The following is a 17,805-nucleotide window of genomic DNA, read 5'->3' on the forward strand; positions in this document are numbered from 1 at the left end:
TTTAAAGTTTACCATACATAATGCATGTGGGTCTAGTGGTTGAAAAATTGATGGAAATAAAACAGAAAACTTATTTGCTTCGCTTTTTCTTTGTTTTCCCTTTCAGCTGGACCCAGAAGTGTAGAACGGAGAGGTGACTTGTTTTGGTCGACACCAGGTGAGAGGCCCTTTTGCTACACAAATTGGACATATCTTTCATTTATACAGTTCATATTTCACACATTGATTGATTGATTGATCGATTGATTGACTGACTCAGCCCTGCATTTCACTGACTGGTATGTTTTTTAACAAAAGGTCCTGGATTTGTGAACTGGGGACAGACAGATGAGCCAACAGGACTCAGACCACCAATAACAGCTTCTTCCCTGCAAACAAGCTGCTCTGTTGTTTAAAGATGTGATCATTTTGCTTGTCATCTGACTTCATTTCAGCACTAAATGTGTACAGCACAATGATTGGGAGATTAAGATTAGTTATTTTATCTGTTTATACTTGTATCTGTTTATTTAGTATAGGGCATGGTTTCCAAATGTAGCTATAATGCAAAAAAGAACAAAGAATACTACTTAACAATTCTATATATAATGTGGTAAAACAAAAATATTAATACAGTTTATTGCTTGTGTTGTACAATATGACCACAAGGTGGCAGCAGTTAGCCATACTTTTGTAATGGTGTAATAATGAGCATGGATAGTGCATTGAATATGGATGATGTTCTTAGAGCATCGTTTTCAGTGAATTGTATTTAACTTGTGTTTGGTTATGAACTGAATAAAGGTTTTGAAATAATGACCTAGAAATGTTGAGTCTTTTCAACATCTTTCTGTACCGAGTCTGACACAGTCTGAAACTATTTTGTTATTCAGCATGAAAATGCAATTTCCAGCCACAAACACAATTATTGACTATTGAGGATTCAAGAGGAACTGAAAAGGTTGAACGAAGGGGGAAAAAAGCAGCGTTATATTCAACACGACTCGATGCTGCAGAATACTTTCTGGAGACACATTTAGGCCTACTTTGAAAAAGTGTTGCTCAAATTACAAATTGAATGATGTTCCCCCACAAGGTTTGGTAGAATAGAAACCTTTTCATACTGTATGTATCTGTCTGTTAGTTCATTTGTTTTGCTTAAGGGTGGTTTACTGCTGCAAATGTACAGTTTTACACAGCATATACTTTATTAGCTTATAGAAATGCCCGGGCCGAGCTTGATTAGGGGCAAGCGTTCTGGTTACCAGCTTGAATAACCCCAACTCTAAACGAGCTCTATCAAATGACAGCCTGTCTAATTATATAGCACACATTACATTTGTCCATTTAAATTAAATCACCCTTTTCTTTTTTGCTAAATGTCCTCAGTTGTGTGTCACAGTCACAACCACTCAAGTCTCAAGCTGTTGTCAGCTGTTGGGATAAGCATTTCCTCTGTGTGGACATAATTAAAGTAAACACGGTTGTCAAAGCAACATAAGTTACCATCTGATACAAAAAACTTGCCCAATACTAAAGAGGGCCTCTAATTGGGAATGTTCAGTGCCTCTCCCTCTCTCTAGTCTCTCCCCCTCCCCCCTCTCCCTCTTTTCCTCTCTTTCTCTTCCCTCTCATCCTGTTCCTTGAATCCTTCCCATAAAGGAACTCTCCCCTTCTGAATGCTGCCCAACACATTTCAGCTGCAGCTGCTGGAAGCATACATAGCCCTCCCTCCATGCTCTGTTTCAAGAGACAGTCACAACACAGAGGAGGTAAGTCTGATTTCTATATGTAGCTACATCATTTGGACTTTTACGTGCTTTGCACAGTCGATACCTGTGACAAATACTAATAGGCATAATTTGTCCTTGTTTGTCATCGGTCACTCAGATGCCATATAGGAAGTTACTTTGCAACACTAGGAGAGATAAATACATTCATTAATTAATTACATGAATTATTGCTAGAAAGTATATAGAATTACAGCAAATATTTTTGAAATTCGATTTAGTATAGTTTTGAGAACTTATTTTAATGAATACATTTGTCATATCTGGAGCGGTTGTGGTGTAGCCTGACACTCAGCCTGGATTGACATTTCGTTTCACTCCAAAACAAAAAACTTAAAGGGGTGTGGCTAGCGATTCAGGGTCTGGAACTAGGCTAGTTGCGGTGGGGATGGTCAAGATTCTGCTGAGCAAGCAGGCATGCTCTATTAGCTCAATGGTAATAATGTCAGCACAGATAAACAGGTTCAAATCCGGGGTAGAAAAGGAAAGTTACATACAGTAGTGCAAATGGTAAATGGTGCATTTATATAGCGCTTTTATCCAAGGCGCTTTACATAGATTGTTACCCATTCACACACACATTCATACACCGGTGGTGGAGGAAACCATGCAAGGCACCAACCTACTCACCGGGAGCAACTAGGGGTTCAGAGTCTTGCTCAAGGACTCTTCGACATTAAAGGGCCACTTCACCTCTGGGACAACTAGATCTTATTTTATTGTTGTTTGGGACACAATCAACACAATCCTGAGTTATTTTTTGTATTCAATCTGTGTTTTGAGATATTTTAGTATTTCAGCTGTGCTAGTGATTCATTTTTTGGTTGTACCAGAGGTGAAGTGGCCCTTTAACTCAGAGGGAGCCCGGATTTGAACTGGGAACCCTTCGAGAACCCGTCATGCTCTAATAACGGTTTCTCAACCCCTGAGCTATGCCGCCCGTGCAGCTTTAAGTGACACATAATATAATCCTGATGCACTCACTTGTTACTCCAATTCAGTTCAAACGAGCAGAAATATTTTGCATATGGCCTACAACAGTATGCCTTGTTCATTCACAATGCTTTTATTATCAAAAAGGTTAGGTATTTATTCTGTGATGTAAATTAATTTAAAAGATAACTATGTCAAACTACCATGGCTTGAGACGAAACCTTTATATCTTTAGATTTCCATTAAATGCATCAACCAACCATCAACATTTTGTTTTGATTCTCACAGTTTCATCATGTGTACTGTGTACAGAATAGGCCCTACGGTACCTATATTGTTATACCTATGGAAGTCAGGTCAGGATGATCTTACAGCTCATACAGCACTCCCAGATGTTTGAAAATAGTGTACTACTGTTTTTAAAATAATCACTGCTGTGTGAGTGGTGGTGGTGGTGGGCTATATACAGAGCACTATGTCTAAACAGTGGACTGACTGCAAGTTTCAGCGCTGATTATAAAAAAGATTACACAGTCTGTCCAGCAGTGGTGGCACTTTTAGATGTGCCCACCAATGCTGAATAAAGGAAGCAAAGCCTTGTGTGCTTCTTCACTCTCAATATGAAAACCTAAACATTTGATCAGAATCCGTTAATTCATCTGTTTACTCCTTTGCCAGCAGCATAAGGACAATGGACATGTCTGAGGAGGAAGACTACTACTATTACCATGACAACGTGAGTCTGAATTTGAGCTACGAGGACTACGCCACCCTGTGTGAGAAGGGCGACATCCGATCATTCAGCGGCCTCTTCCTACCCATAGTGTACGCGGTGTGTCTAGTGGTGGGGCTGGCTGGAAACGCCTTGGTGGTGGCAGTGTACACCTACCATAAGCACTTCAAGACAATGACGGACGTCTTCCTAACCCACCTTGCCGTGGCCGACCTTCTCCTGCTTCTCACTCTCCCCTTTTGGGCCGCTGACGCCGCGAGGGGCTGGGAACTGGGTGAGGCCCTTTGTAAGGTCGTCTCCACCTGCTACACGGTCAACTTCACCTGCTGCATGCTGCTGCTGGCCTGCATCAGCATGGATCGCCACCTCGCAACGGCCAGAGCGCGGGGGGCTGGGGACAAGGTGGGTTGCTTACAGAGGGTCTTCACCAAGAAGCACTGCTGGAAGGTGTGCCTACTTGTCTGGGTTGTCGCTTGCGTCCTGGGCCTTCCCGATCTGGTGCTCTCGGAAGTGAGACCGATGACGGTCGATAGGAGCGCCTGTCTGACCATCTACCCGCGCCACATTGCACGGGAGGTCAAAGCCTGCCTGGAGATAGCAGAGGTACTACTGGGCTTCCTGTTTCCTCTGCTGGTCATGGTGTTCTGTTACTCGAAAGTGGGCCGGGCGTTAAAGGATCTCCCTGCCGAGAGCAGGGGCAGGAAGTGGAAAGCTCTGCGAGTTCTGCTCTTAGTGGTGGGGGTATTTGTTGTCACTCAGCTGCCTTATAACACAGTGAAGCTCTATAGAGCAATGGATTCTGTCTACAGCTTAGTGACCCACTGCGAGGGCAGTAAGGCACTGGACCAGGCTGCTCAGGTCACAGAGAGCCTGGCCCTGACCCATAGCTGTCTCAACCCAGTCCTCTACGCCTTCGTGGGCTCATCCTTCCGGCAGCACATGGTGAAAGCAGCCAAGCGGTTTGGTGAGAGGAGAAGGGCTGATAGAAGAGGAAGGACAGCACAGAATGATGACCAAGGAATAGAGATGTCATTTAATTCTCACGGTGCATCTCAAGAGACCAACACTTTTTCCATATAAGGTAGATACAATCAGCTGCACCAGTATGAAAAGCTCCACCGGCTGTCTGTCTGTCTGTCCGTCACACTTTTGCCCCTACTCTATCTCTGGCACCGTTGGCCCTATCGATGCCAAACTTTGCACACACACTTCTTGGATGGCAAATCACAACCTCCAGCCCTGACTTCTCACATTTTTGAACACTGCTCCTACATATTTTGGCCTAAAATCACACAAAGCGATACACAGTCTCTCCAAAGTCATGTCATCAACATGGATCTGTCCCATTTCCCATATTCCCTCCTGATTGGCTACGATTGCCTTCTAAAGTTTGTGTATGCGATGTGGCGGTCGCTTATTTCCCGATTTAGGGAGTCTTACTGGTCTCGAGGTGATAAGATTATCAGTGTTATTATCTGTGTTTCAGAGAAATCTCTAACTTATCTCTAACATCTCAACCCTCCTACAATCTGTCAAGCTACTTGTATTCCAGTTAGGCATAAACACCATATTTCTTCAATGACAATCAACAAATACAAGTAGTACAGCTGTTTACTTTAAACAATACTTAGAAGATTTTTCACAGAGAGGAAGACAATAGAGAAGAGATTAATAAGAAAAAAGGCACATGCCTTTTTTGGATTACACACAATCTTGTATGTGGAAATGCATTGTATTTTAAGATTTTAAAAATATATGTAAAAGCATCTAGAACCTCTACAATCTGCTCATCTTGAGTGGAAATATCTTGTTAGTGTATTTTATTCAAGATAAATATATATCACTTTTCACACACGTACAGTATGTAGTCATTAATTGTGTAAACGACTAACATTGAATTTCTGAAGATCATTCCTCATTTGCTTTCATGCAGACCCTGATCAAGAGGCTTTTGTTATAACAGATAAGTCACAATAACACTGCTCTAACACTGCTCTATCCTCCTCCCCTTGATCACATTTTCTCGCTTCATTAAAAGATGAGGCCTCTCAAATTCCGCAGCAAATTTTGTCTGTTGTACTGCTTACAGTTCTGGACTGCGTCCTAACGTCTTGGGCCAAGTTCAACTGCATGTCTTTTAGGCAATCATTCCCTTCTGATGTAAGAAGCCATGTGTTTATGTGACCTAAATTCCTCAGGACATCTGAAACACACATTTGTAAATGTCTTTGGGCTATCTCAGATTCCCAGTGGAGACTAATAAGAAGGAAACAACTGGAAACTCTTCATAACACACGTATAAACTTTTTACGGGGTGAGGGCTAAGTGCTATTCTTCTTTCGTGTATCATCATCCTTGATGATTGGTTAACAACACTGTATTTCACAAGATATCTTGTTACTTAGGGGAGGCCATTGAAAAGGTGATTTGTGTGTGCACTTTCTTGAGATTAGTCATGCTTGATATCTCTAAAAAGGGAGGAATTCTAATTTGAACAAATCTGTCAAATACATACAAAATCACAAAACTGTACTGTGTATATATTTTTAGTATCTGTACTTTACTTGAGTATTATTTGTATTTTCTGACACTTCTGATTTTCTCTGCACTACATTTCAAAGCTCATGGCAGCTCATGGCAGCAATAAAAGAAACGACTGTTCGGTCGTTTCTTTTATTGCTGCCATGAGCTAAATAAATTTGTTTTCTACTTTGAACTGAACGGAGTTGCCTTGGATTTTTTCTAAGCTCTCCACCTCATCAGTGCACTTGTTTTGGTTACAATGGAATGGAACTAGAATCTTTTTGTCTTTATATCTATATACCCTCTCCAAAGAGCACCTGTTTTTTTGTCTATTGTATTACTCACGGATCCACGCAGCGCTTCTTCTACTTTTAGTCTGCAAATACTGTACTTTTTACTTTCTAGGAAGGGAAAAGGGTAGTTAAGCCATATTTCAAATATAGTAAAAATAGCAGATGTACAAGCTCACAATATGTCACAATGAAACACGTTGTGAGCCTGTAGATCTGTTACTTTCACTATTGATATTCTTTTGACATTTTCTGGAAAATAAAGCAATTATTTTTGAGAGATAATACATTGATATTAAAAAGACATTTACTTTTTTAATACTAATTATTTGACTTGTAGTTGAGTAATGGGCAGGATTATCTATACTTTGTAGTACTGGGGTTGAGTACATTGCCCACCTCCACTGCCTGACATAGTATTTGCTGCCACAACATGGCCATTACTACTTTAAGAGGTCTTTGCAACTCCAGAACATCAACCCTCTTTAACAATTTCATATTGTTGAACATTACTAGCTTGGAGAACATGGATATAACTCCAAACACATGGTCATTAAATAGTTTGAGCCACATTTGTGTCTCTGGTGCATCAACTCAGTCATTTCTCAGTGATGGGGGAGACATTTACAGTGTTTGTGTGAAATTAGGGTTGAAGTTGTAAAGTTCTCAGCCAAATAACAATTATCATCAGACCAACAAATGTTCCATCTTCACCGCCACACAAAACATGTCAGAAATTCTTTGTTTAATATCAATGTGAATTCAATCAGTCAATGAAATTAATCTCAGATCGGGAGTTGAAATGAAAAGATACAAGCTCTCTCAACGCATATTGTCAACACATTGTCTGTTCGCTGTTTTCCTTCTTTTAGACGTCTCCATTAATGTGCTTTGTCCAATTCTCAGAAGAGGTCATTCATGCTCTCTGGCATGTACATGTGGAACCATTTAACATTGGTTCGTGGTTCACTGTTAATCTTTAACACCTGAGGAAAACACAGCTCAGAATCGAACGTAAACCAGAGCCACAGACTCATTGTGAGAGCACACCTACGAAGTGCATTATGAATAAGTTAGTAAGTTGAATGGACACATTTCTTTAACAATAACTACAGAAAGGTATGAATATCAATGGCAAACCAGTCAGTCATGTTCAACTAATCATGGGAGGTATTTCTTTATAACTAGTAAGACGACTCTGGGCGACATGCGACCTCGCCCTAAAGGGCCAGTTACCCATATATGGAGATCCATGTACTGTATCTCCAGTGATCACCATACTGTACAGTATATGGTGATAAAAGGGATACTGTTAGTGTTTCCAATGACATCACAACATACAATATCTTTTATGCCCATACATGGAGATCCCTATCTGAACCAGCCACAGAGATATGGGCAATGTCTTGGCCATCTGGCCAGTGATATACGTATATATCGATGACATCAGGGATCTTCATATATGGGCATAAAAGGGATTCTGGGGAATACCTATATGGACTTTTACATAGGTGATGACACCTGTGATATCACCTATGATGTGTCAAGGGAACCAACCCATACTGTAACTAGACCAGGTCAACCTGGTTGTGCCAGACCCCGGTTCTGCCAACCCCCTGTCTGTCATCATCATTTATGACATCATGCCTTTTGTAGGCATGTCATCATCATGTCATCATCATATATACCCTTTATATAGAAAACCCGGACAGACCGACATTTGCTTATGTAGGCCTACCCATTTCATGGGTCTGGCAAAAATGTGTACACACACACATCTACACGTGGACAAGTTGTGACATTTCTCATGGTAAACTAACAAGCTACCGTAAGTATTTCTTCATATTATCCACTGTACAGTCCACATTTTAGCGTGATGTGATTTATCAATCATATGCCCAAACATTCTCATACAAAAAAGCTTTCAAGATTTCAAAACCCAAGATATTTATTTAATGGAAAAAAAGACTTTGGTCCCAAAAGTGTGCAAATAAACAAAATGCCATATAACAAACTCTTACAATAAAAGAAAACTATAAATATACAAAGTGCTAAACCAAGGCACTCAAATGTGGCCCATGAACACACAGACCAGATAATCTGGTTGATTAAATTATGATTAAGGCAGTCAAACAACTTAAATGTCAACAAACTAAACAAAATGTTCCTTTAAATTAGAAATGTTGATCAAATACATAACTAAATAGTTAACGATAACAACACCTTGAAACAAATTCAAACAAAACTCTAAAGCCAAACATTGGCAGTGTTACAGTCCATGAGGTTAAAGTTAGAAATGCAACCAAGCTATTTACTTGTTAAACACAATAGCACGAGGTCGTGAAATATATTATTGCGAGATTCTACTGGGTTTATAACAGATTGTGTGTAACACACGCCAAAGAAAATACCAATGTGCTAACATGCTCTGTACTAAATATAACAACCCTGTCTCATCTGCATTGTTAAATAAATATCATTCATTTCACTTAAATACTGAACAACAGTCTCAAGTTAAGTTATAGTAAAAAACAAACAAACAAAAAAACACTGATGTAGGCCTAAGGTCCAACTATGTGGAAAATGCCTCCACAATCTTGAAATCGAAATTGGGCCTTTAACAAGGCTTCAAGCATGGCATGGAAGAATGCAACAAACACACGCACAAACGTGCACTGGAAGACATACTGTAAAGATTTAGCCTGGATCATTTCCAGCAAGGCACCTCATTTCTCTGGCATGTTTTAGATTTTCTCTGTGTAAACTATATGGCTCCATTATTCTCAAAACACTCCAACTAAACTCCCCTGCACATTGGAGGCATTGTGACACGTGGTTACTGCAATAAATATGCTACAACATATTTATTTAGACACAATGTTTCATCATTGTTTGAGAGCTCAGACTTGGCAGGAAGCAATGGACTTTAGTATAAAAAATAAGGACAAAAAAGGAATCACTTGTGGAAAGGGCTCTTAGGTTGGAAACCATTACTTTTAGGCAGTGCACTTAGAAATAACTTCACTAACATCACTGAAACAAAGAGAAAGAAATGCTCCCATAGACATACAGTAGTGTCATTGTCACCTTCGAGTTCAGTAATTTAGGATCTGCACATCAAAGAGGTCACACACTCCTTCGTTGTCATCCAGGTTGAAGTTGTAGTCCACCCCTTCATTTGGACCAAAGCAGACCAATGGGAATACAGCAAGATGAAATGCATGAAGTTGAACATTCAGTACTAAAGTAAAACATGACAGCCAACAGAACTCCTCAACTCAATCTCAAAGTTACTTACCATCAGCGGACATCAGCTCATCAATTAGGTCAACAACTTCTGCAAGACAATTCATAAAAAGGTAACAATCAGACTATTTCTCAATGAAGGATTTGAACGTTTACTCTCAAAATGATCATGTAAGCTGCAAGCTTCCCTGGCAAATGGGCAACTAGACGAAACGGACTGGACTGCTGACGCATTATGTCCACGTACCTCCTCTAACATTAATATACTATTCAAAGTATGTATGTGAATGCAACTCAAGAACAAGGAAAGGTATTGGTCTAATCTGTGTAATCCATGTGTGTATAAAATAAAAGTTTAGAATCAAATGTCATAGTAATGTACTTGCGTAGCCAGATAAATCTTGCCAGATTAGGTCTGGCCCGCTCAGTTATTCAAATATTTCACGTCTCACAAATCTTGAGGAACCAACCAGGGACCCAGTATGCAGATGTATGGTGGGTGTATCACCTTTGCGCTTCTCTGATTGTTTGTAGATCTAACCAATCGAGTCTGTTTGAATCTTTTTGTAACAGACCAATGGGGGGGAACCAGACTAAAATCCACACAGTGATATTGTCTGGCTATGTGAGGCTACACCAGCATTCTTGTCAGGAGAAGTGCTTTGGTGAGACTACAAGTGGGTCCCAACCTGGAATTCTTAATGAGTTGTTGGGTGTATCCAGTATCCACATCTTTTTTTTTTTTTTTAGACATTCATTTTACACATTTGTGGAAAGAAAGAAAATAACATTAATACCAAATAATCATTATCTAGCCTCATAATCCATATCAACAGGACTGTGGCACAACAGGACTGTGACACCTTTAACACATACCACACAACCAATCCCACTCCTTGTTTTGCACTAACAGTATCACTTTGTAAAGAAAATGTATACATAACTGTTTATTCCTTCATAGAATATGCTAGTTTACCAATTTGGTGCATCGATTTCTATAGTTTAGGACTGGATAACCCTTTCATAAGGTTTAAAGGTTTCTCATGTCAATGCCTATAAAATGCCCCCCTCTCTCTCTTACCCTCTCTCTCCACCCTCATGTGGTCTCCAGCTGTGTTGAGTTTCAGCAAGCTGCCTATGTCCAGCATGGACTGGAGGTCGTGGCCTGCCAGCACTGTCTGCTGGGGTCCAGATAGCATCTGCTGCATCAGTGCTGGAGGTGACTGGTAGTGGAACTCTGCAGAGAACGACAGCACATGTTATGAAGATGGAGTGTATGCGTTTCCTGATAAATGACTACATCATAGAACAGAGTTTAGATTCAACACTACAAAACAAATAAAATGAGAGAAGACCTTTTTACCTTTAGAAATTTAAACTTTTGAAGAGGTTTTTTGCAATGATATAACTCAAAATATTGGCATGGATTACTTCAAAAGTTGCTCTGTAGATTAAGAATGGATCATCCAAAATTAGACTCTCCGTTGATATTGCTCGTCGAAAAGGATATCAAAGTCATGCTTTAAGCACATAAACTGCGGATTCTGCCAATGTTTAACATTCCAAAACCCGTTTGGGGAATAAAAGTACTTTTTGTTGATTTTACTATTAGAAAGAAGATCTGGAAGGTTCTATGCATCCATGACCGAATCACCATGTTTGTACGTTTAGTACCTTTATAGTGATTTTGATCATTGAAAAAAAGAAAAAGAAAAACAGAGAAAACTGATTTTGATCAGTGTGTAAGTCAATAGGGAGAATCTTGTGGATGGTACATTTATATATATGATACAGGAGAGAGAGAGAGAGAGAGAGAGAGAGAGAGAGAGAGAGAGAGAAGAGAGAGAGAGAGAGAGAGAGAGAGAGAGAGAGAGAGAGAGAGAGAGAGAGAGAGAGGTGTGTGTGTGTGTGTGTGTGTGTGTGTGTGTGTGTGTGTGTGTGTGTGTGTGTGTGTGTGTGTGTGTGTGGGGGGGGGGGGGGGGTCTATACTGTATATGTGGTTTGGACATTGTGTTTTGTAAAGTGAGATCGACCTCACCCTCACGCATCTGGGCATCGGGTGGGCTTGAGGATGGCGTCAGCATGCCATCATGCTCCGCCAGTGCCATCTGGTGGTCAGAACAGAAGGAGGAGTCCTGGCTGCAGGAGAAAGAAGAGCAGTCGGTGCTGGTGGTGGTGGCTGAGGAGAAGGAGTTGGAGGCGGCTGGCAGGGGGACCCTCTGGAGGCTGGTGGGTGTGCTGGGCGGAGTGGGCATGGCAGAGAAGGCGGGGGGCACAGAGAAGACCAAAGGCTTGCAGGACGATGACTCTCTGTTGATGAGCACGACATGGATGGGTGCCGTATGGCTGCGCAGGTTCACCTGGTACTTCTTCTGTCCGCTCAGCCCCTGAGGAGCAGTGGAGGAAACGCATTCATTTAGTTTTACCTCCTGCTCTTACAATGCACTCTCCTTTTCATTTAAATAGGGGGAAGGCGTTAGTGTCTTGCTCTAGGACACGTGGATCTATGTTAGCTCGCAGAGGAAAACATCTGCGGTCGCAGGGTACAAATTTGAGGACTTTTACAGTGCATCCTGCTGCTTCATAACCAGTTCTTCTATGATTAGCTTTAGATGTTGGGTCATTTATATGCACAAAAGACGTATATGAAATGGTTGTTTATCCATAGCAAGGCCATACTACAGCATAAGCAGATGGTGCTGAGAACATGAAATCTCACTCGAGTCTGGTTTTCATTCCCACATTTGAACTTCACACTGGACAACATCACTTGTGAGATCACATGCCTTTAACACGCTGCTATGGGTCTATGCTTAAAGCAATATGTTTTTTTGGCGGATCGCCCTGGGTGTCTCAAGCGGAGAATAGTTTAACTTCTGGAGGCAGGACTAAATACTAAAGTGCCTTCCAATTCTCCTCTCGATGCCTCTGAAACGATCCTCACATTGATTTTTTTAAATATCCAAATAAAAAAAAAGCTTTCTGAGGACACAGCCTCTTAAGCTGGAGCATAGAATAAAATGATATGCTTATTTAGAAGAGGGATGAACAGCGTTTGAACACAGACACACCGTTTCAGGTAGCGGTACCTCCAGCTGGGTCCCCGAGGGCGCCATAACAGCCAGCAGAGTTTCCCCACTGAAGGCATTGCAGATGTCCTCGTGCGTCACAAACTTATACGTGCGGGGACATTAAGGAAACACCCAGCAATAGGATTACACAGAGTAGGAAAAGGGAGACAATGAACTGGAAATACAAGACCATGGGAACCGTTGGATCAGCCGAGCCACGATTTCAAATGGGACTGACAAGGCAATTATATTTATAATACCCACCCCCTTGTACAGACTTTGCTCCATTCAATTACAAACAATGTGAAAAGGATCAAATAGGAATTTCTCTCTCAAAAGAACAAAAAGTGGCACCCCAGGAGGACTATAATTTTCAGCTTTTGCAGCAAAAGTAGACAGGATCAAGAATAGAAAACTCATTAAGTCCAGTTTTACTGTTCTATTGAAGTGGCAGGACGTACACTGGGGCTGTTATTGTTAAGTGATAATATACAGTATGTAAGATTAATCTTTAAATCCTTGTCCACTTATCATCCTAGCTCATTCTAATCTGACGTCTTTAGTTTGGCTGTTTTTATGTGCATATAGAAATTTGTTTTTAATAAAAAGTGGGCAGCGCAGATACTGTAAAGGAAAACAAATCTGTGAAGTAGACAGATACAAATTAATTGGAAAACAAAGTCTGAAAAAAAGAAAGAAATGTATTGTAACTATATCAAGTGAATGAAAATTAACTGTAGCAATGAACAAGGATATGATCTGGCTATGGGGTCGTGGTTGAGGTGAGAGATGTTCTCCTCCAGCCAGGACTTCTGGTTGTCCAGCTCCCTCTCCTGGACCTCCAGCTCTGAGATCTGGGCCTTCAGAGCCTCCAGCTGCCCCTGCACCTCCTTGCTCTGGCAGCCTGAGTTCTCACCCCTGGAGGAGGAGAGTAGGGATGGGACGATATGAAAATGTCATATCACGATTATTGTGACAAAAGAAATCGCGATTTACGATATCATCGCGATAATCAAAATCCATTATACTGGGGCGGAACATTTTCCAAAAAAATTGCAGATCTACAAGCTCTAAGTAGAGCTTGTAGAGCTACAAGCTCGCAAGGCGACGCCTTGTGAGCTTGTAGATCGGCTATTTTTTGGCAAAGACATTTGATAGAGTGGGGAAAAAAATAATGTATATTATAAGTACGTTTTTACCAATTATAGAGGGTTTAAGTGGTACCAGATATGCAGCATGGTAAATAAAAGGTGAATTGATGATGATGGAGGACGATATCACGATAAAATAAATCTCCACAATACGATTATAGTCAGTGTTTTTTATCACGATAAACGATAATATCGCTTTGCGTCCCATCTCTAAAGGAGAGGACAGTGTAAACATCTGTACATGGTTTAAAGTCACAGAGAATATTAACACCAGTCACCGCCATGTGAAATGTGCATGACTTGTAAAGGAGTTTGTTTTCCCCATTTCTAAAATCATATAGACAGCTTTAGTGGATTTTTTTGAATCTCTGTGACTATACATAAAAAGCTTAACGCCGGAAGCTCTAGTATCAATGCTTTTGCTCAAGGTCATACAGATCCACACAAAAGAACCCCACATTGAACGGTCCGGGCATAAAGTCAGCAGGAGAGTCAAACATACAAACCTCCATTGGATCATGTTCTTGTTTTTCTTCTCAATCAACCCCACTCCTTCCAGCACATTAGTGATGTCATAAATCCTCCTCTTCTGTCTCACAGCCAGGCTGTCAGCAGCCTGTCAATTCAAACAGAAGACATTCTTTAGAACAGTGGTTCTCAAACATTTGATTTTAAAGGACCCCATAACTCTAAAAGAGTTACAGGACATGTGGAACCCCCTCAAGGAACCGTGAGCTTCCCTGGACCCCACTTTGAGAACTACTGCTTTAGAACAGTGGTTCTCAACCTGTGGGTCGGGACCCCCAGGGGCGTCCCCAAATTATTTTGGGGGGTCCCCAGATGATTAACTTAATAAAGTGTATAGAGGGTATCTGTACATTTCTAAAGTAACAATTTAAGGATTTTTTAACCTCTAAAATGACAAATTAAACATTGGCCAAATTATCAAATATTAGAGGCAGAAATTGTGAATTGCGAGGCGTTGTGAGCATGTAGATCTACTATTTTCACAATAGAACCACATTATACAAAATGTAATCCCTCAACTCTTAGTGCTCGTCAGGATGGGGGGGTCCCAGGTTCAAATATGATTATTTTGGGGAAAAGGTTGAGAACCACTGCTTTAGAAGAAAGTAAAAGTAAGTACATCGTAGCCGACATATCAAATAGGCACCAGCAGAAAATCTTAACTGAAAATTCCTCTGGAGAAGAAAGGCACTAGGCAGAGTGAAATGAATCGAAGCCTTTGGCAAATTAAGCTGCGCAAACAACAAAGCAATCGCCTGGTTCACCAGCAGAGTCAGACAATGGTAAGAGAAAGGAGCAAGGAGGCGATGGAGGGGGGTTAAGGAGCCTGCTGCGTAAACATTAACACGCTTTGGCGCGCAAGCAGGGAGGGAAAACTCCTTATCAGAGAATAGGTAAATGCAGAGAGAATACTTTTGGCATATCTGGTGTGGATACAGTCTCAGGTTGTCATGGCAGTGAAAGCAGATAGCTGGTCACGGCTGAATGACGGTCAAAAGCCTTGTGTTTGGTTAGAAATTAACATTACTATTTACATTCATTTACAAGAGATGAGGGTTTCCCCTAGATACTAGCAGCAGGTGTGTGTGTGTGTGTGTGTGTGTGTGTGTGTGTGTGTGTGTGTGTGTGTGTGTGTGTGTGTGTGTGTGTGTGTGTGTTTGTGTGTGTGTGAGTTTGTCAAGCTATACTTATGGGGACTAAATGCATGTTCACACAGTCACCTGCAGGCGACCTCTGACAGTGTGGGGACAAAATAGTAGGTCCCCACAACGGTTAGGTTTAGGGTTAAGGTTAGGGGTTAGGTTTAGGGATAGAGGTTAGGCTAAGGCCACAGGTCTTGCATAAAAATGAATGGAAGTCTATGTAATGTTCCCACAAGTGATGTAAATATATTGTGTGTGTGTGTGTGTGTGTGTGTGTGTGTGTGTGTGTGTGTGTGTGTGTGTGTGTGTGTGTGTGTGTGTGTGTAAAATACAGAACGGTTTGGAGATGTTTTTTTTTTACAGGGAATAGACTTGCAGGAACTAATGCAATGCTGTCAGTGTCACATCTTAATTACATCTTAAAGGGTCCAGGCTATAGCTGCAGCATGGGTGTCATAATATAAGCATTAAAATCATTACCTTATCATTACAGACATAGTAGTCAATTAGGTGAAACAGTACACAGTCTTTGTTTTATCATCAACAGTGCTGGAATGTTACCATATTGTTTGGAAAGAAACATTTAGCCCCTTGTGTCATCTAAAGTCTTCAGATCATTTGTAATTTGTTTCATATAGTCCTTCCATTATTTTATTATCTATTGTTTATCCTTGTAGATTATCAAAATGGTTTAAATGTTAGCCTATATATTTTCCCTCACTACCCTCTCTCTCTCTCCCTCAAAAGACTTGAATGCAAACCAAAATGACAATAAAAAGTTTCAGGATGGCAATTTCATTCTTGCAATGTAGCCTATTATGTCATCCCCATGTTAGCTTGTGGTGGACATTTTTGGAAAAAATAAAAAATGTGCCACTAATATTACCAGAAAAACATAATTAAAGAGATGGCCCTGAATGAACAGGTCTGTAACTCTGAGTGTACAAAATGGTGTGTTATTGGGGTCCTTGCAAATAAACGTTTTAGATGATGTGCCATAGTGTCATAAAATCAGTGTCACCCATTATTCTGAAGAAAACCTGGAGGATTGACGTTCATTAATTCGGTCTTTTATGATCAAAATAAGAACATTATAATGGTGAGTGAAACGAAACCGAAAATCTCAAACCTCCCCGTGTACGGACATATTGATGACCCCCGGCTGCCTCAAAGTAACTATTCATTTATCCATTTGTAACTCTAGTAAAGTGAACAAAAGGGAAAAGCAGTATTTTTATGTGTTCCCATCTGTTAGGCCTACAGTAAGTTATTACACTGTAGTTTAAACCGTTTGAGCGAAACAAACCATCTCCTGGTCATGTTGAGACTTGAATGAATGGGCACCTGTTAAATCAAAGCACCTGCTTCACTGACACGAGCCCTTTGTTCCGTCAGTGTGTCTGAACGGAGCTCTAATCTGAACCCCAGCAGAGAAACATGACAGTATGAACCAGAGCAGCACCGTGCTGAGTGTAAACTGACCACTTTGAGGTCCAGGACGCCGTCCTGGGCTTCTTGCAGCAGGCTGACGAACTTGACGGTGAGGAGCCCCAAACTCTTCTCATGTCGGCTCGGTGTCCCCGCGGCGGCTCCTCCGTGCAGCGCAGCCCGCTGCTGACTGCTGCTGCTGGCGGCGTGCGCGACGCACTCCACGGCCATTGTTGCCTCATCAAACTCCATGTTCACACCGAACATAATCCCCCCTTTCTTTAGTTTTCAGTTTGAAGTTATTCTCGGTTTGTATGTCGCTGTTGTTGTTGATGTTGTGTGTAAAGTTTACACGCCTCCATTCATCTTGTGTTGTCACTGAGACGACGGTAAAATCATAGAAAGTTTTCTTTTAAACGGATGTTACGTTAGGGTACGGTGGTTGCTAAGGCAATCCTTTCCTTTTTTTTCTGCCCTCCTCGGCCCCTCCTGTCAAGACAAGGTACCCCCCCTCGACTCCACCCCTCCCACCTGCTGCACCATGCATGCCTGGCTGGCACTGGCAGACAGTGGTGTAAAATAACTAAAGTACACATTTACCTACACTGTTGAGACATTTGTATTTTGATAGTTTTAAAAAATGTGAATACTTTTTCCACCACTGCCCACCTGCTGCATCATGCCTGGCCTGCCACTCTTCTTCCCACTAAGTTTTCATCTTATTTCGTTACTAGTGAACATTGGTGGAAGAAGTATTAAGATGTTTATTAACTTAAAGCATATAAGGTAGGCCTACATAAAAAAAAGTACACAAAATGTTAAAAATCTTTCAAATTTAGCACATCTACAAGCTTACAACGCATCACATCGCAACGTGACGCTCCCCACTCGAATAGCCCATAATAATCACAAATGTAATAAAGGGATATTAATTATTATTCTGTGTATTTTTTCGTTTGTTTCAAATGCATTTAGTTATACATCAGTACAA

The 17,805-nt window shown here is 41.0% G+C and overlaps 2 protein-coding genes across 2 annotated transcripts; one reads left to right on the top strand and one right to left on the bottom strand.

Annotated features, from left to right (window-relative positions):
- Positions 1 to 3,393: 3,393 nt before the first annotated feature.
- Positions 3,394 to 4,515, top strand: ackr4a (atypical chemokine receptor 4a; the record flags this gene model as incomplete). The annotated part of the gene is made up of 1 exon (XM_080725339.1): positions 3,394 to 4,515. One exon carries the CDS (start codon positions 3,394 to 3,396, stop codon positions 4,513 to 4,515), a length of 1,122 nt encoding a protein of 373 aa, XP_080581465.1.
- Positions 4,516 to 9,343: 4,828 nt separating this feature from the next.
- Positions 9,344 to 17,066, bottom strand: e2f5 (E2F transcription factor 5; the record flags this gene model as incomplete). Its single annotated transcript, XM_080725812.1, has 7 exons — positions 9,344 to 9,489; positions 10,576 to 10,731; positions 11,533 to 11,881; positions 12,566 to 12,674; positions 13,322 to 13,483; positions 14,223 to 14,332; positions 16,869 to 17,066. 7 exons carry the CDS (start codon positions 17,064 to 17,066, stop codon positions 9,344 to 9,346), a joined length of 1,230 nt encoding a protein of 409 aa, XP_080581938.1.
- Between the last annotated feature and the right edge of the window lie 739 nt (positions 17,067 to 17,805).

Source organism: Nannobrachium achirus (genome assembly GCF_963921795.1).
Source record: "Nannobrachium achirus genome assembly, chromosome: 5".
NCBI lineage: Eukaryota > Metazoa > Chordata > Actinopteri > Myctophiformes > Myctophidae > Nannobrachium > Nannobrachium achirus.